This window comes from Colius striatus, chromosome 2 (assembly GCF_028858725.1).
Source record: "Colius striatus isolate bColStr4 chromosome 2, bColStr4.1.hap1, whole genome shotgun sequence".
In the NCBI taxonomy this organism is placed as follows: domain Eukaryota; kingdom Metazoa; phylum Chordata; class Aves; order Coliiformes; family Coliidae; genus Colius; species Colius striatus.
This window is the reverse complement of record NC_084760.1, coordinates 27,456,061-27,475,823: the sequence shown is the minus strand read 5'-3', so window position 1 is coordinate 27,475,823 and position 19,763 is coordinate 27,456,061. Positions and strand designations below refer to the sequence as shown.

General features: G+C 37.4%; 1 protein-coding gene across 1 annotated transcript in view; it reads right to left on the bottom strand.

The window, feature by feature from the left end:
- The window catches only part of SNTG2 (syntrophin gamma 2), a 254,428-nt gene that overhangs the window by 86,179 nt on the left and 148,486 nt on the right, over nucleotides 1–19,763 (bottom strand). The window contains exons 7-8 of the mRNA XM_061990346.1: nucleotides 8,118–8,205; nucleotides 396–487 (exon numbers count right to left, since the gene is read on the bottom strand). Of these exons, the coding sequence (XP_061846330.1) occupies nucleotides 396–487; nucleotides 8,118–8,205 (180 nt within the window). The remainder of the gene's footprint in view (nucleotides 1–395; nucleotides 488–8,117; nucleotides 8,206–19,763) is intronic.

Below are 19,763 nucleotides of genomic sequence, written 5' to 3'. Positions count from 1 at the left end.
ACCCATCCCTGTGTAACTCCACTGGCACAGGCCTCCAACTTGATTCTGTGCCATTGATCACCACCCTCTGGGCTCAATTCAACAAAATATGGCAAAAGTTCACCTTAATTCACGCTTAAACAGTGATTAAATCTTACTGTGCTCACTGCTACAAGCTTCTCAGTTGACAGGGTAAGAACCTGGCAACCCTGGGCCCCATGTTGGCTACTTTGAAAATATGGAATTTCACAGAATTGCACTTAATTACTGAATTGCACTTAAAAATCAATCAAACTCACAAAGCAAACAACAACAGAATTAGGGTAGTCTTACAGTCCTACATTAGCACTTTGAAGCTCAGAATGGGAAGAGAACTTACATAGCTTACACTATGTTTTTATTATTCATTTGCTTACAGTGTTAGTTGAGTTTCCATTTAAATGTAAGCCACTGTCAAAGAGAGGTGATGAAGCTCCACTGCTGTGATCACTGGATGGGCCAGGGGAACCTGGAAATCAGATAATGAAAAATAATTGCTTATGTTAAAAACATATATATCAGGCAATATCTATTCCAGCTGTAAAACATGGGAAGGTTTTTTGCCACCAAACTGAGTGAGAACTACTTGCATTTTAGAATGACAACCAACAAACTGTCCATATACCACACTTCATGTCCAGAAAGAAAAAATGTAGCTAGATGTCATTTTATAGAGGCAGTGATCATGGGAACTCCTTGTACACTTAACTGTTTGCATGTTTAAGAATGAGATATTCAAAACCAGAAATTCAGTTACACAAATCCTATAAATTTAAAACAAATTTCCTATTAAAAGTCTCACCTTAGAGTATTATTTCTTGAGTATTATTTAAGTGTTATTTCCTTAACTATAACAATAGTATGTAACTATAATAATATCTTATAGAGTATTATTTACTTGAAAGTCTCACCTTAGAGTATAACCATGGACTGTATTTACAAGAAAAGCTAGTAAGAAACTCTCAGGCAAGTACTAACTGTGCACATATGTACACTTTATTAATGGATATATCTTTTCTGAAAGTGCCAACTGCTTTCAAGAATGATGCACCTTCTCAAACTGAGAAACTAAAAGCAAGCAGTCATCTTAAAATGTTGATACTATGTTAATACGTTAAGATTACAGTTATATTCTTCAAGATATCTCTTCCTTTAGCAGTTACTCCAGGAAAGCTTAATACTTTTGTTACATACAATAATGGAAACAGCATGAAGTCACGTTAGTGTGCAATTTCTGCTTAAATATAAAATGTTAACATATAGCACTAATATACAATTACTGACAGACACCATTTGGCCTTACAAATAAAGTACATAAAATCAATTTCACAGTAATATATTAATCATCACTGAAAATTCATTTTTCCATCTGAAGAAGTCACCTGAAATTGCCTGTAAATCATTTTGCATTAATAGGTCTGGCAAGTCTAACATCACAAAGTCAAAAAGTTATTCTTAGTACAAAATTCATCTCATGCAGTTTTTGTATGCATTTATTCCACACACTTAGAGGATTTAGCAAAATGGAACTTAATTGAACAAAAGTTCATTTTCTCTGTAACAAGTCTGCCAGTTCACTGCTGAGGTCTCAGAGTTATACCCTGACTTCTGAGGTTTCTGCATGTTTTCATTTGGAGTCCTTTCTGTAAAACATTAGATGATGTCAGCAGAAGGAACTGTTAAGCTTTGCTTGTATGCGTCTAACCCAAGTGCTGATTTTAGTAGCTGGCTACAATGTGTAGCTAATATATACATACAATAGACCACAAAAATCTACATTCGTACTCAGATGACCACAGTGAGTTGCTGAAACAGAAGATAATTTCTGGTTTTCTTTAACAAAACTATTGAAATAACAAAGTTGGCATTAAATTGTCCACAGAAGAGTCTGCCTCTTGGGGAATCCCACTGTCTCTGGCAGTAGCTAACTATGATAGTTCCATGAGTCAATCAGATTCCTAAAGTGGAATTCTCCCACTTCTTCAGCAATTTGAGCATACCAAAAGACATGAATTTTCAAATCTCTAAACCCAGTTTTATCATCGTACAAAATACTTGACGTTCCTTGCATGTGAAACCTAAGAATAAAAAGTTAAGAAACAAATTTCTGTCCTCCCACAGTGTCTCTGCAGATCTGCTTTTCAGTTCAGCAGCTTTCTTTGGTTTTCTGAGTCGCAACAAACTTCACAGCCTCTCTCTGGCTATGTCACCTCCATCACTTGATTGCAAGAAAGTAAACAAGTTAGTCTGCTCCTTGCCGATTCTACCTATTTATAGACTACTCCTTTATGGCCTTATTAGCATTTTAGAAACTCCCACTCTATATGCTCAACTGCTTTCACTGGAAGGTGCAGTGCTCTTATGTCTCCAAAAAGCTCTGTTTGCCTCCCCAGATGGAAGCCCTACAGCAATCAAGTATTCCTTCCTCTTGTTCTCAGAGCAAAACACAGAATATGTACACACACCACATACATGATACAAAATATAACAAAGTCTTGTACTATCTGCTACTGTAACCCTTGCCTAAGCAGATAAGACTAAAAATGAAATGTTAGATATCTGTCCAAATTCTGGAACATCAGTTTGAGAAAGCCTATCAACGTAGAATAAAACATCTGCTACATGTAACTCCACCTTCTCTAAAGAAAGTGCAGTATCCTGACAGGTACTGAGGCCAGAAAAAAATTATTTGGTATGTTGTGAGATTTCTAGCAATCTCTATTGTCCAGCTGTCCTCTTATACCACCCAAATCATAGTTGGACAACCAGCCCATGAGAAATGAAAAGCTACACTGTGACAGGCTTCATCTTTTTAATTTGTTTATTCTCAGCTGTGGCATTTTTATTTATCTGAAGAGGTTGAGTCAGGAAGGATCCTGTGGGAAAGAAAAAGATCTTTGCCCGTTCTTTACCTGAGCAATAGTTGAGTATGCTCAGAGCAAAAAAAACCCAACTTACTCTGTAAGGTCAGACGGCATAAGAGAGAGAAAGGTAGCAGGGACACAGGGGTCTGCAGTTCACAAAAGTGACTGAGATCCCCCTGAAGGTAGCAGGAAAAACACTGGCAGAACTTGAAGGTGAGGGAAAGAAATTTTTTAAGGACCACTGGGGAGCTTGCAGAGCTAGCACTAACTCAGGAGATCACCAAGCTAGCTGACACTAAACCTAAAGCAAGTACTCTTTTGCAGTGGTACGAGTAGGAGTTGTTTATGAATTCTTTTTCACAGGTTCACTAAGATTTTTCAATTTAAAATACTACTTATTTTAATAAAGCCTGGATTTTAATTTTAACTTAAAAGCTTCAAGTTTTCTAGATCTAGGAAGGCATCTATTAAATTTCTGGTCAACTCAGAGTCCCATTGACAGGTGGTTGTTTATTTTGGTCACTGAATTACACTAAATTTCTAAATGACAAACAAAACTCCTAAAACGCAGGACAGTAGATCAACGTATAGCAAGCAGTCAGCAAGACTTTATCCTTTACAACAATTTGAGTTACGATCAACATTGCTGAATAACACTGGAGACTTAATAGACTTAAAAGTCTTGTATCTAAATATCTATATTTATTATCTAACTTGCTAATTACATCATATACAACCTTCAACAGACAAAAAGTCCATTCCAGAAGAGCCACAAAATTAAAATCAAAGGAAACTCCCCTGGCGATTTTTAGTTATACTGCAGGCATTTTAACTTCAGAATACTCTGATAATTTAGTGTAACTATTAAATAAGAAAAATTCTGAAGAGAGCATGTTTTAGCATAAAATGTCCTAAAGAATCTTCCTAGCAGTAGTGAATCTTATTTAAAAAGGTCTTAGAAGCCCTGCTCAAGTGTGGAATGGGTAATTGACTTAGCTCCAGAGAATCCTTCATGACAACACTCAAGCAGATGCCATTATTCTCCAACAGGCTAACAAATAACCCCCATAGCCACCAATAACTTCCTGACCTAGCTCCAAACCCAAAATTCCTTCCTTTAGTTTCCAGAAACACAAATCTATCTTCTCTCTAGCTGACAGTGACCTTAGAATAAACCACAGGCTTTAGGATGAGGAATCATCCTCACCATGGAGCCAGGCAACTCCGTGAAGCAGACCCTATTGGCCCATGCTAACTTCTGATACAGGCCTGGTAGTTGTTTGAGAAATAAGTATTTGCCCTATACAAAATTATGCTAAGTATTCTGCAACATTTTATAAAATTGCTGATCCAATTCCTGTGGCAGAGGATATTTGCTAGTATAATTTCATTTACTCTTATGGATAGTCTCAGAAGTCTAGTAAGGCACCAGACTCCCAAGCAGCTGTGAAAGAAACAATGATATTGGCATTCCACTCTAGGTTAGGGCCTCCTCCACACAGAGAAACACATGGTCCTTGTCTAATCCTTAAGTGTCAGTTAATCAGTACCCCTGCCTAAACTCCTGCCAAATCCTATACTTGTTGTTCACAGTCCATGAAAGAGTGAAGCAACCAGAAAAATGTGGTGAGAATTGCCTGTAGATCTTTCCCTGTTATGGTGTTCTGTGTTTTTTGACAATATGGCATGAGATACTGTAGAGAAGAGGTATGAGAAAGAAGCAGTGAAGGCAGTTGCTACTCTTGATGATTACTTTAGTATTAATACTGGTTAATAGTGAGAGACGGTATGATTGTATCTGAAGTGAATGCACTACAGTACTAAGACTGCCAGCAACAGCAGCTGGTCTGAATACTTGAAGGTAGGGGTCCATGTGTCTGAGTCTTCTGGTATACTAGTAAAGGCCAAGATACTTCAGATTTATGCATATATGCACTTAAATCTTGCGTGCAATGTGAGCTGGGAAGTCCTTTATTCTACAATAGAATTGCTACTTAGGTTGCTATATGTGTCATTGATGCTTCATGACTGGAATTCTCTTTTGTGCACAGGCTTATGAAAAGCTCTGCTTGAGGTGAGGTTCTTGATCTCACCAGTGCTGTTTCAACGTAACTTCACAAGACCTGTTTGCCATAATTTTCTACACCTTATTTATTTCCTCACCAGAAGAATGAGTGTTTATGTCAAGTCACATATTAAAGATCATCTGACTCATTCATGTTGGTTTCAGGCTGTATTGGATGGCAGCACAGAATATCCTGGAGAGGATATTCTGTGCTGAGGTACAGGTTCGCTTCATAAGAAGGGTAATTTCTTAAGTTCCTCAGCTATCTGATCATCCCTAGCCAGTCCTTTTGATGTGTATGTACTATAGGAACGAAGGTATTGGATCATGCATAGGACTAGGCAGGGTAGTATAATGCTTGCCGAAGATTACGTTGTGGTCTGCGTTTGTATCCATGATGTCTCTTTGATCTAAGAATTGCTTCTCTTCTGTGGTTGTTGATAATCTGTGATAAGTTTGTCTAAAATGGCACAGTGTTCCCTATTCCAAATAGGTTTTCTTTGAATAAGAGAAATTACAAATAGTGCTAGTTTTCTCTTTCCAGAAAAGTCACTGCTTTCTCTTTCCAGAAACAGCACTTTATGGAAGCAGTGCCATGATCTCAGCTTCCCAGACGAGAATGACTGCAGTGCCTCCTGGTGAGAAAGGCAAAGGACTTGGCTAAGTTTCTCCTCTCTCCCATGATGTACCAAGAGGGCACCAATACTCCTGGTGGGAGATAGCCAGGGGCTGACCTGTACTGAGCACAGCATCTGGGAAACTAAGAAGAGAAAAATGATGAAAAGCAGAGAGGAGCAAGCAAAAAAAGTGGGAGAAAAAAAACTGCAAACCTCAAGGTCACTGAAGGAGAGGAAGGAAGAGGTCCAGGAATCAGAGCAGAAATTCCTCTGCAGTCCATGGAAAGACTATGGCCAAGTATTTTCTTGCAGGCCATAGAGCACAAGATCAGAGCAGATGCCCACACTGCAGCTCATGGAAGACACTACTTGCCCTAAGGAAGTTGCAGCCTGTGGGGGACACACTGTGGGGAAACAGATGTAGAGGACTCATGCTAGAGTAGTTTGTAAAGGACTGCAGCTGGTGGGAAGGACCCACACTGGAAATGAATAAATTTACGAGAAGGAAAGAGTGGCAGAGAGGAATGCTGGGTACTGACCCCAACCCCTCATTTGTCTTCCCCCTGTACCACTTACAGGGGAGACAGAGAAGTCAGGAATAAACTTGAGCCTGGGAAAGGGGGTGTGGGGGAGGAAGCTGCTGTTTCCATTTATTTTTCTGTGTTTCTGTGAATCTATTTTAAAATGTAATACATTTACTTTTCCCAAGTTGAGTCTATTTTGCCCATGATGGTAACTAATAAATGATATCCCTGTCTCGACTCAAGAACTTTTTCATTCCATTTTCTCCCCATTTGCTGTTTGAGGGGGGAGAATAAGAGAATGGCTGAATGAGAGTTTGGCTTTTAGGCCCTGATTAACTAGCCAGAAGTGATAAAGTCCATGCAAGTATGTGATATCAGTCAACGAGATGAGATAAAATTGCCAGTAGGATTAGCATAACCACAAGTGACTGTGGTCTATGACACAGAAACTACTGCTAAGATCCTGCCAGCTTGCCAAAGTAACATCCAAACTTGGACACAGTTATCCAAGGCATTACAGATACAGTCCTATAGACCTATAGTCCCATAGTCTATAGGTGTCTGATGACCTAGGATGGAAAAGGAGGAAGACAAACCCTCAACTTTCATAATAAAGAACACAGATGAGACAAGGTCTCCAAATGTAAACTTAAAATTTCTTTGAACTTAGATTCCATTTTCAAACGGAAATTACACATTTTAAGAACTAAAATAGTAGTTTTTGCATGAAATGTATAGTTCAGCTTAATAGAGATCCTTCCAATTTGCTTTTAACAGATGTAGGAATCTAGAAAAAATTACACTCTTCTAATGACAAAAAGTAGACGTAGGAGACCTATGATTCTGATGAAATCAAGAAAAAACAACCACATAGTTGAGCCCAGCTTACTTAAATCCCCCAAACAAAACACATTTTAAATCTGTTTTGATTAATATGGAAAGTGAAACATATGTAAGATAAACCAGTGCAAAATCATTTGATCTGACTAAGTTAGCTGATATATTACATACTTTTCTACTTGCAACATTGATTTCAAGTGAGTATCCTGAATGTTTAATTGCTAACAAGAAGAACCAAAAATGTCCTTCACATGCATTGTTCGTAAATGATTTACTATTTTTATTCTTAAGCTACTCACTTGTCACATCATAATTCTGCTGACACAAATGATCAAATATCAATGTAAGTTATGAAATATGCACAATTAGTGTTATGCATTTGTTTGGTGTTTCAAAAATACCTTGCAGTGTGAATGTGTGATTCAAATGTTTGTAAATACCATTTTGTTGTATTCAGGAAAAGCTTCTGTAGGAACATAACAGAAGATGGTAAATATGCTCAAGTGATCTGCAGCTGGGGTGTTGAAAACTACATATATCAATGATGCTAACATACCCTGAATGCTTGGTAAGTTGAATATCCTTATTTAGATAACACAGACCTGTGAAAGACTCAAGCAACTATCAGACATTCTTGAGATTCCTGCCTTGCTGTTGGAAAGATCAAAGCACAGTGGAAAATCATGCCTAAACCTCAATCTGTGATTTTCAGGTGAAAAGCAGCAGATGCTGGTGCCTTTGTTTTTCTGCTCTGCTGCTGGCAGGATCGATCTCCGCAGTGCTGCATCCCTGCTTACGTGCTTCCACCCAGGTGCAGTTTTGGAGAGCCCCTGGATCGTGAGGTAATGAGAATAAATTTGCTCTTGACACTTTATCCATGGTTCTGTGGCTGTTCCTGTGTCCTGCCTGTGTCAGCTTGCACAGCTTCTGTAGAAAAACTTGTAGATATCACCCATGTTTGTATTGCATTTTAATGAGGTTTTCAGTTTGATTTTGAATAAACTATACAGAAGCAGTCATGCAGTATGCATTAGATTCTTATGTTAAGCAATAAAGCACACACAGAATTTTCTTTTTTTTTCCTGTAAAACACTCTACAATCCAATTCCTATTTCTGTGACTGTCAGCTTACTGTGAGCATACTGCAAAGAGGAAAACAAATTACTTCTATCCGTTAATTTCCCCTTACCTAATGGGAGCTTTAAAAATGATGGAGCTTCCCTGAGGTACTGAACAGTGATGGTAACTTCATCGCCAGCATTTCGCAGTAGGTGTACCTGTCAGTGTGACAAATAACAGCTACTTTAAAACAAAAGAACCACCAGTCATGGAAAGCACATTACTTACAATGAAATCAACATTTCTGTTGATTTATAAGAAACTCAGTATGAACAATTCTGACTGGGAATGAAGAATATTTTGAGGGTCAAGCTACATAAACAATGGATAAGAGTAGGCAAGACCAATGGAACTAATTGAATACATAATATGGTGGGTAATCAATTTTTTTTGTTTTGACTTTATATTCCAGCTGCACATAACTTCTAAAAATTAATTTTATCAAACTGGCATAAGGTAGCAGGGAAATATTTGTTTATGTAGGTATAATACATTAATGTGTGTGTATACACATAAACAGACTCACAAATATACATTAATTCATTATATATAGAGAGAACTTAAGTCCTTGGTTTGATTCATTTAGGTGATCATTAAGCACATTTCTCTGTTTCAAATATAGTCTTGGTTTTTTTGTCTGTCTTCTTTATCTGTAAGTATTTGCTAACCAGAAGGAAACACATATACACACACACATATGTATAGACACTTGTGTTAAAACATCTGAATTGAATTAAAGGCATAGCAGACTGCTGAGTAAGGAGGTTTTTTAATTGCAGAACTTGAAATAACATCTTTGATGGAACCCGATTCCTATTACAGGGCAGAGGTATTTCCCAGTTCCATATCCATGACATTCAGGAAACAAGTATTGAATGTGGTTTGTATGCAGCCTGCATGCAGGTTCTGCAGCCATGATCCCATTTGTCAGAAATGGCTGCTAAGGCTTGTGGCCTCTAGTCTGAGCACAACCAGGCTTTCTACATGTATCAGGCAGAAAAGTAATTAACTGCAGCAAACTAATTGTTCTAGATATATCTACTGGCCTAATGCACTTAGAAGAAGCTGGTTGCATTCAGACCACTATTTTAGCACAATGTCACCTTGTCCATCCAACATCATGAGATGCGGGATTACCTCAAACATTATAACTCTTCCTCTTGTGCACCTGAAATAATGCTTCCACCAGTGACTGATGTATTCACCTACATGAAAACATCAAGCTTATACCTGATGGATATGAAAACCCAGGGTAAGTGAAGAAATCAAGTCAGCAGTCACACAGGCTAAGAATTTTAAGCAAGAAAACTACTCTGGAAAACAAAGAGCAAGAGAAGTGATCATGAAACCCCCAATGCTAACACTGAAGAAAACATTGTCTGGACATGGACATGTTCTGATTTAGACAATTAAGTGAGCAGACATTAATTGCCCATATAAAGTATTGTTGCTGAAAGCTTAGTAGTTGCAGTTCCTGTAAAATCCATTTATTTAATAAAGACTTACAGTGTCTGCCTCCATCCTCCCTGCCCATCTTTCAGTCTGTCAAACAATGACTTCCACTGTTAACAATCTGCAGCAGCACGAGTGTCCACAGATCAGCCCCTGGCAGGGAATATGTTTTATACTCACTAAACCAGGGAATACAGCTCTGCAGAGAAGAAGCTAGACCTCATTAAGGTCAAAGAAAGCGCAAAACAGTGAGTCCAACCAGATTAGTGAGCTTGAGGAACAAGGGTCCAGAAGCAAAGGGGAAGGAGATGCATAAAAGAAAGATTTTTAAAAGCCCAATCAGGATAATCTCCCTCAAAAAAAAAAAAATCCCAAAGAAGAAAAAAAACAAAAGTACCTGCAGCTTAAGCACGTTTCCCAGAAAGGACCTGCATTACCTCTCAAGTTCTCCCTTCCTGAGAGACAGAATCCTTCCTCCCTCAGGACCTCATTTCTCTGTTCTTGTTCTCAAGTATTTTTACTTCATTTTTTTCCCCTCCACAGGCTCAATCCGCATTTAAATGTTTTACAACAAAAATACAACAGCTACTGCTACCTACTCACCCTCAGTACTCTGATATGAGGTGTTCTACTCAAGTCAAAGATTTTTTTGACAATTGACTACAAGAGATGCTGAGGTCTCATGGGAAAAAACATTGTGGAGAAAAACATTACAATCATTGATTTCTGACAGCCCCCTCAGGATGATCACAGTGGCAATAACCATGAACTAAAACACATCAAAATTTGAATGCTTCTTTAGGGTTATACAAGAGTGTGTCAGGACTGCAATCAAAGTCCCTTAAATTCTAAGGTATCAGAAAAGCTACATCTCCTGAAATTCTTTGCCCTATATTTCCTGAAATATTTTACCCATTATTTATTACTTACTAAGGACTGAAGATGACTGGTGCCTCTGCTACTTTTACGCTAATGTTACAAAGACAGTTCTTTCCATTATGTGCAGATTATCATACATATAATACATATGATACATGTAACAGTCTATTGAATATATATAAAGTCTATTTTATATATATTAAAACAGACTGATACATACAAAAAACTTTTTTCAAGATTCTTATCACATTTTTCTTAGAATACTTCTGAAATTCTGCAGTAACTGAATGTTTTGTCTTAAGCACCTGGTAGGTGGTCCTCCCCTGGAAGGGGAGTTGGACTAGATAATCTTTTGAGATCCCTTCCAATCTTTAAGATTCTGTGATTCTGTGCGATTTAAAGATTCTGGATTTCTACATTATCTTTAATCATAAGTTCTAGATTACCTTTAAGTGAGATAAAGCTCAATAATTCGAATTTAATGTCACTAAATTAAACTAGAATATAATTATAATATCAAAACAAAATGTCTGCTTTGGTAATCCAGACCAGCTAGTTTGCACAAAATGATGGGAAACTCATGAAACTTATGTCAACTCCCACAAACCTTTCCTTGAAAGTAATGCTTTAATATTAGGGTATTTATATAGATCTATCATCACAATATATTTGGATGCACTAGCAATATTAAAAAAGAATTTTCCTCAATCTAGTTCTGGTTTGGAAAACATCCATAATGAGTTGAATGAATTTCATTGTCCATAAAAAGATATTAATGGTACAGAAAGGCACTAAATAATGCACTGCTCTGTGATGCTGAAACTTTTGCACAAGTCCAGTAAGTTCAGAAAGTAGCTTTGGAGTATCATTTGCTGTTTCACTATTGCCTCACTGTAGTATTACTATAAAATGAGAATTGTAAAAATTAGTTGTATTTTTTTTCTTTAAATAGTTGATTAAATACATTTACTTCAGCTATCTCTGTATATGCATTTATTTGTGTGTTTATATGTATGAAGGAGAAAAGGGCATCAAGGGAAATGTCTGCTTTCCATGCTAGCTCTAATTTGCAGATTTTGTGTATTTCTAAATGCATTCATGAAGCTCTAAATGCATTCATGAAGCCGGGGTTTATTATGTTTCTCTTTATCAAATGCATTCCCAAGAACAGAAAAGAGAGGATGTTAAAAATATAAATAGGAGCTTCTAGATCTGACTTGGCTAACTGCAGTCCCGAGTCTGTAGGGAAAACTATGACTTATATTTTAGGAAAATCAAATTACCTTTGTTGCCTCATTTTTACTGTTAACACCTATTTTAGGGAAATCATATATACCTGTAGGTAGGCAAGTGAATGGCACAATTCATAGCTGATGTGCATTCATTTAAAAGTCTGGTGCCTTATGTTTACGGTGGCTTGCTCTAAACCTTCAGACATATCATATTCACACTGTTCAGATTTAGACAGGGTTTTGTCTGTTTGAATCAAGTTATCTCTTATTATAGATTGGAATTGTAACAGCAATTAAAATTGAAAAGGGGTACATCTTTGATGAATGAATTCACCCATATGGTCCTTTAGCTAACATCTATCCTGAGAGCAGAAGTCATCATTTAACATTGGCTGTTTAAAAGATTCAGCTCTAAAGTAGTTGTTCATAATTTTTCTAGAAATCAGTAAAGTTTTCAGGATAAAAAGTGATCATCATCCACAGGTGTTTTATCTATAAATAAGGAAAGTCTGGATGACAACCTTACATTTTATAAACCCCTGAGGTTAGTGAAATTAATCCTATCTTGCATCTATAGATGAAAATGTACGATTAAACATCTAACTCAGACTAAAAGTCTGAAACAAAAATTCTAATGTAGAAGGAGGTGAATGTCCTGATGAATGCCTGACCTTGAAGCACATATACTTCACAAATAAAACACTTGAAATTCACACAAATGCAAGTCTTGGGCTTGACAAGTACCGGAGTGGAAGATTATGTACAAGGTTCTAATACAGCAGTCAAACAACCAAGAAGCTGTAATAAAACATATGAAAAGAATTAGATCATAAAATATAACAGTAAAAATCCCAATGAAATAAAGAGATCTAAAAGGCTTAAAAAATTCTTAAACCTCCAGAATAAAAAAAAAAACAATTGTACTTAACAAAATACCTCCTAGACTAAAGCATGTTTGGAAGTTATTTTGGAAACTTTGCAGATTCAGCTTAACCTCTATGTGTAGAACTGAAACACCTGATATTGTGCTTCGTGTCTATAAGAAGGCAAGGAAGACTCATGAAAAGCAGAGACATCACAGTACAAGTAGGCTTTAAAATGACAGCAGAAGCAAAGTGGCTTTAAAAAAAAAGTTTATAAAATTAAAATTGGACTGCAAATATTACTGAAAAAACACAAAGCAGAAATAAGTAAGTTCAAGAATGTAGTGGGTTTGCCTGGGCCAGTTTTTTTGGTACTGGAGGGAGCTACAGGAATGGCTTTTTTAAACAAAGATCTGCCAGAAGCTTCCCCTGTAGCTGACAGGGATAGGGCCAGTCAATTCTAAGATGGACCCTGCACCTGACCCAGGCCTGGCCAATTAGTGATTGGGGGTAACACCTCTATGAATAATATATTTGAGAAGAGGAAAAAGTTGTTTTGCAGTTGCTAAACTGCAGCAGCAACAGGGAGTGAGAATGTGAGAACATCTCTGCAGACACCAAGGTCAGTGGAGAAGGAGGGGGAGGACAGTGCTTAGGCACTGAAAGAAAGACTCCCATGTGACCTGTGGTGAAGACCATGGTGAGGGTTGTCCCCCTGCAGTCACAGGGGAGCAGAGATTCACTTGCAGCCTGTGGAGGAGCCCACGCTGGAGTGGGTGGATGCCTGAAGGAGGCTGTGGCTCTGTGGAAAGCTCACCCTGGAGCAAGTTCCTATCAGGACCTGGGAGCCCATGGGGAGAGAGGAGCCGATGCCAGAGCAGGTTTGCTGTCTGGACTTGTGACCCTGTGAAGGACTTGGGCTGGAGCAGTCTGTCCCTGAAGGACTGTTCTCCCAGTGGGCAACCCACGTTGTGAGAAGCTGTCCCCGTGGGAGGCCCCATGCTGGAGCAGTTCATGAAAAACTGTGGCCCATGGGAAGGATGTACGCTGGAGAAGTTCATGAGGGAGTGTCTCCCATGGGGAAGGACCCCACCATGTAGCAGTGGGAAGTGTGATGAAGCCTCCCCCTGAGAAGAAGCAGTGGCAAAGTCCATCTGTAATGAACTGACCACAACTTCCGCTGTGCTGCTGGTGGGGAAGGAAGGGGAGTCCTGGGAAGAGGGAGAGGTTGGGGGGAGGTGTTTTAAGATTCAGTTTTATTTCTCATCTCCCTGTTCTTATTGCTCCTTTAATAAATCAAACTTTTTTCTCCCCGAGTCTGTTTGGCCTGTGATGCTAATTGCTGAGTGATCTCTCTTATCTCGACTCACAAATTGATGAGTATATTTCTCTCTCTCTCTCCTGTCCAGTTTAAGTGGGGGAGTGATATTATCACAGAATCACAGAATGGCAGGGGTTGGAAGGGACCTTTAGAGATCATCTAGTCCCAACTCCTTGCAGAAGCAGGTTCAACTAAATCAAGTCGCATAGGAACATGTCCAGGTGGGTCTTGAAGACCTCCAAGGAAGGAGACTCCACAACCCCTCTGGGCAGCCTGTGCCACTGCTCCCTCACCCTCACACTGAAATAGTTTTTTCCTATGTTTAAGTGGAACTTTTCCAGCTTCATCCCATTACTCCTTGTCCTGTTGCTAGCTACAAGAGAAAAAAGGGATGTCCCAACCTCCTGACACCCACCATTTAGATATTTATAAATGTTAATAAGATCTCCCCTCAGTCTCTTCTTTTCTAGACTAAGCAGCCCCAGTTCCCACAGCCTTTCCTCATATGAAAGATGTTACAGTCCCCTGGTCATCTTGGTGGCCCTGTGCTGGACTCTCTACAGAAATTCTCTGTCCCTCTTGAGGTGAGGAGCCCAGACACAGGACTCCAGATGAGGCCTCACCAGGGCAGAGTAGAGGGGGAGAAGAACCTCCCTTGACCTGCTGGCCACACTCTTCTTGATGCATCCCAGGATGCCATTGGCCCTCTTGGCCATGAGGGCCCTTTACGACTTGATGGACACCTGGCTAAACCACCACAAATGAATAATGAATTCTTGACACCTATTTCTCTTCCATTGGTTAATTATGAAGTAGTTTCCAATAAATACTTCTGATCCTTACCTTTCTTAGCTTTGTGGCGTTCAAAGAGCAATATGCTCCTCCTTAATGCTTCACTGGCCGCTCAAAAACAAGAATTTGTGTCTGAACAATTTATACAAATATGCTAGAAAAATGACAGTCAATGCAGTTCAAGGAGGTTTTCATAGATTTAAACTAAGCTGCAATTTCTCTTTTTTCACTCAAATAGCACTTTTCTCTTATTTCTGCCTGCATATACAAAAAGAGATGTTTTCAACCACGAGGCTTCAGTATTGTTCCTATGTAAGTACCACAATTTTTTTTTTTTTTAAAAAGGAAATAATTTAAATGTTTTTCTCATTATTTTCTACTTTGTTTTTTTCTACTTAATGATAGACTTCAATCTGTGTTTCCCTTCAAAACAATGCTCACACAAATATCTAGGATATGAAAAATGTTGATACACATTGTGCATTGGAAAATGTATTTTGAGCCAAATCTGCTGTTCCCTGAACCAATGGAAGTTTAAATATATTCACTTACGGCTAACTATTACTGAAGCATGAAGACCCACCCCTTAGAAAATAACTTTGCCATCCTTCAAAAAATTCCAAGAATACTAGAGCATTACAGGGACTTCTCTCTGGAAATTCACTCAACTGTTATCAATATGCTATCATTGAAAAGAGTTAAAAGCCACAGAAGTAATTTTTGAATAAGCTGTGTATTTTATTGCCCATCTACTGTCACACATTACCTGTAAAAGAATTGTGTCAGGTATCAAAAAATCGTAGCTGACAGAAATGGCTAAATAACAAGAAAACATACAATTCTGAGATTGAAACTTTTAAAAATCATTACTGACATATCTGGTATGTCAGAAACACCTACTGTAGTATCAAAGTGGCACTTCCAGTTCAAATACATACACATCTCACTGAGAGTGATTGGAAATATGTATGTTTAGGTGGAATCAGAATCTCCAAATGCAGATCTTTTCAAGCAAACAAATTGAAAGAGTCTAAATCCATAGTTTCATGTTATTCAGAAGTATTTGAAAATCTTTCTAGATAATAGTTAAATGGTTGTGTTTATACAAACTCTAGCTGGCACAGATTGAGCTAAAAAGATTAAATGCAGGTTTCTGTGTGGCTGTTATGGTTCCAATTTTCTTTGTTGGTTTTTGCTTGTATTCGTGACATACCTGCATAGTTCTCAGAAAAAGGTTTTATCTGACTAGAAGTGTCTCTGGTGAGAGAGATCAGTCAGGAAATTTGTGCCATCATCTACTGGCAATGGTATGAAATGATGATGAAGGTAATTTCAGTTGGATGATAGACAATATTTAATTAAGGCTGTTCTGTGCTACTGGTGCAAAAGCAGAGACAGAAGCTTTTGAAGTTATTAAACCCAGCAGGTCATATGCTTCATTCTTTGATTTAGAAATTGTTGACAATTTGGACACTGCCTCCTTTTCTTACAACAACCTTTTCCACAATTATCCTTTTGTACTAAGTCTTCCCAGTTTAACAGACATTTCATAGACATTCAGAGTTAATATGAGGACTAAAGTTAAGAAGCACCAAGAACTTTTTGTCTGCTATCTAAAATAAGGAACAAAAGCAGGTGCCATTATCCAGAATCATTCAGTGGCTAAACAAATGTGCCTGAAATATTACTGACAGCTACCAGACTCATTCACTTGTTTAGATCACACTTCCACTAAGTCAATGACTTTTTGAAGAGAAACAATACTTACATACAGCTCATACGGTGATCTCAATTGAGTGATCTCCCTTGTAATCAGAAATATCATTTTATTAATGAGTTAATTTTATGTGGTTGTAAGTCCCCTACATAACTTGTATTTTCCTTTCCATTTTATGAAATTTACAAAATGCAGAATAACTGAGTTTCAGTTATGTAAACAGCATAAATCTAATGTTTTACAAACACATTTATTTAACTAATCTATTCAATATCACGAGAGTGTACACTATCTGTTTATTAGCTTGCAGCTTGGTGTTCTTAATACACTGAGCTAGAGTTTATAGCACTCCATAGCTCTTTATACCCTAGTGAAATATGGAGAGTGACTCAAAATGAGGCAGTGAAGTAGTCAAAAGCATAAAACATATTTTAGGTTGGAAAAGGAAGGTGCAAGAGGAAGAAACGAGGAAGAGAGATTACTGCTTCAGAAAAAGTAACTCAATCAGTGTGGAAAAGTGGAAAACTGAACAAAGACGTAAGACCAGTTTATGCATAGCATGTAAGCATCGAAGGCAGCAAGAGTGGCAAAGGCACCAAGAGTGGTCTTCTTACCACTTGTAACAGATAACAAGGGACATACTATAGCACTGATCCTGTTAACCATCCCTGTTTCAAGAAGAGATATCTTTTCCTACCAGCTCTTTCAAAGACACTCCATGGACATTTTCCACCCATTTTTTCTTATTCCAATGTTCCCTTTTAGCTTAAACGTTTCTTCTCTGTATCCGGTGCTCAGTTTTATTGAGCTGGGAGGAAGAAATGGAAGAAAGAGCCCCTTTAATTAAGACTAAAGAAGCTAGTATAATTTGTCATAAGTTCTTTGTAGGTCTTTCAACACTGATAAATGAAATAAATATTAAATGAAAATGGTTAAAAGAGACACAGATTTTTATTTTAGTTGGTGATTTTTTTTTTTTTCAATTTTAAAACATCTTAGCTCCTTTTACCCTTAGGAATTACTGCTTAAAATTGCATCCAGTCACACTCTCTGCTATGTTTTACCTAAGAAGTGTTACATTTAGTGTCCATAGCTTAACAAAGATTTCAATTCTTCCCACAGCTCCTTTGTGCCAGGTAGCTGAATTCTCTCATCAGTTTTAATTATAGTAATTCTGCTTTTGTGCTCAAAAGATTATGCACATCATAAATGCTTAGAGTACTTGCTGCTTCTCTAATCCAGGGAATTAAATGATTGTGAAATAGATGGGGGTAAAACAGTAGTACTGAAATCTGAATTACTTAATTGTGGATGCTTTCTTAGCATGTTTAAAATTGAAAAAACAGTGGAGCTCCACAAGTACATAACAGAAATTGGGCAATATTTTTAAGCGCACATTTAACATGGGTACGATAATATTTAATTCCATTTTTTAAAGTCTTTCTCTGAAATTTTGCTATGCTTTACAAAAGCACAGTAGAAGTGCAAAAGAGTGCAAACAGAAATGACAAAAATCTGTTTTAAAGCATGTAAGTTTTATCATTTGCATGTAAAAGACACTGGAGTCCAAAGGAATACTAGAATTTGCTTCTTAATGAAGAATGCTGCCAGATGCATTCAGTGCTGAAATAATCACACTTCTTAGAGCACCTGGAAACAGTGAGTTTGAATTGTACACCCCACAAAATTTTAAAGTTATAATATAATTTGCTGATTTTATGTAGTTTTATTTCTATGCAGAGCTGGGATACGAAACAGTTACGGCAAATTAGCACCTGGAAAAATGAAATTAAGGTCAGACCTTTTTCATTTAGGCAAGGTGAAATCCACTTTTTAATTATTTGTCTCACTGTCATGATAACGGCTGTCGTTCTACTATGACCCAAATCTCCAAGAAAAAAGCTCAGAAAAGTTCTATAGAGTACCTGAAAGAATAGGAAAACTATGAACAGCAGAACTTCCCTCTGCACTCGTGTCACAAATTAGCAGTCTTGCTATTAATGTTTTCTTTTTCTCTTTCTGTTACTACCCACCTACATAGCAGTAGCAAATTTTCTAAAATACATGGTAAGTCTTAACTAAGGAAAGCACCTATGTTAAATCCATTAATAAATTCTCCCCAATAAAACAGCTCGTTCCCCTCTTTCAGTTCCTGCTTTAGCTCTTTGATGCATGCGGCTGTTCCGCAGCTATCTACTCACAGTAATAATAGGTATTTGCTGCCCACGTAAGAGATGACTAAAGCATTCTTTTGGGACTCACTCAGGCAATGACAAAGGAATTCTGTGAGAACTACCAAGATGGAGTTAAGAAAGTAAAATCTTTAGAAGCTTGATATCTATATATATCTATATTTATATATATATATTTGTCTCTCTAGTCCTAAAAATATACTAAAATGCTTTAAGCTATGTCTCAAAATTGCATATGTTTGAAAGTGACTTACAAATGCTTTCAAATCTACATGCCTGATTTGGCTGATCCAAAATGTAAATCTTCTGATAACGGGGAAAGCAAGCAGTCAGAGTCTGATATAATTTCAGCAAGCTTAAATTACATTCAATAACATGAATAAATTACATGTCAATAACATTTAGGGCTGATGGATTCTGCCCATATTGTTTTTGTTCTTATGTCTCTGTGTAACCAGAGTCGTTCTATTAGCCTAGAGCACATTGAAACTTTATGCCAGTCAAGATACAACTCCCTTATTCCATGCCCCAAATTGCCCATTTAAAGAACAGCAACATATTGGGAAAGATAATATGCCTATTCAAAACTAAAGAAATTATATTTCATAAGCAAAAACTAGTCATAGTAAAATTGATATGTCTCTGAATTTCTTTCCAGTATTCAGGGACTAGAAGGTCAGTGTTGGAAATAAGCTAGAGTAAGAAAAATGCAATATGCTAAAGAGTTTGACTTTGTTCTTTTCAAGTATTTTCAGGAAGCAATTGTGAAATTATGTAAGAAGAAAATTCTCAAACTATCTTCAAAATATTAAAAGCATTTCACATAAAAATAGTTTGGAAAAAATAAAGGGAGACTCAGTGGGTAACCATAAGTATGGATTCTCATAAGCTGTTTCACAGCATAGCCCTAACAAGTTGTTTTAGAGAAATCTCCATCAGTTTCCCCTTCCTCTCTTTTCAGCTTTCATGAACAGAGGATCTGAAGGAGAGGTGATGACAAGGTTGTGAAAGTATGTATCATGATTTTATTTCCTTTACAGGTTAAGATAAATTAAGCTCTAAAAACACATTTATGAGAAGGAAAACAAGTTTATCTCTAGATTAAACAACTGCATATTTTAGGTTTTTACTTAAAAAAAAAGAAATTACTTGAGATCAGGGAAAGCACCAGCAAAACCCATTTCAAAAAGTCACTGGAACAGATTCTCTGTGCTTTATTACTCCTCTTTTTTTTCTTTCCTCTCTGACATTTTCCTGAAACTTGCTTG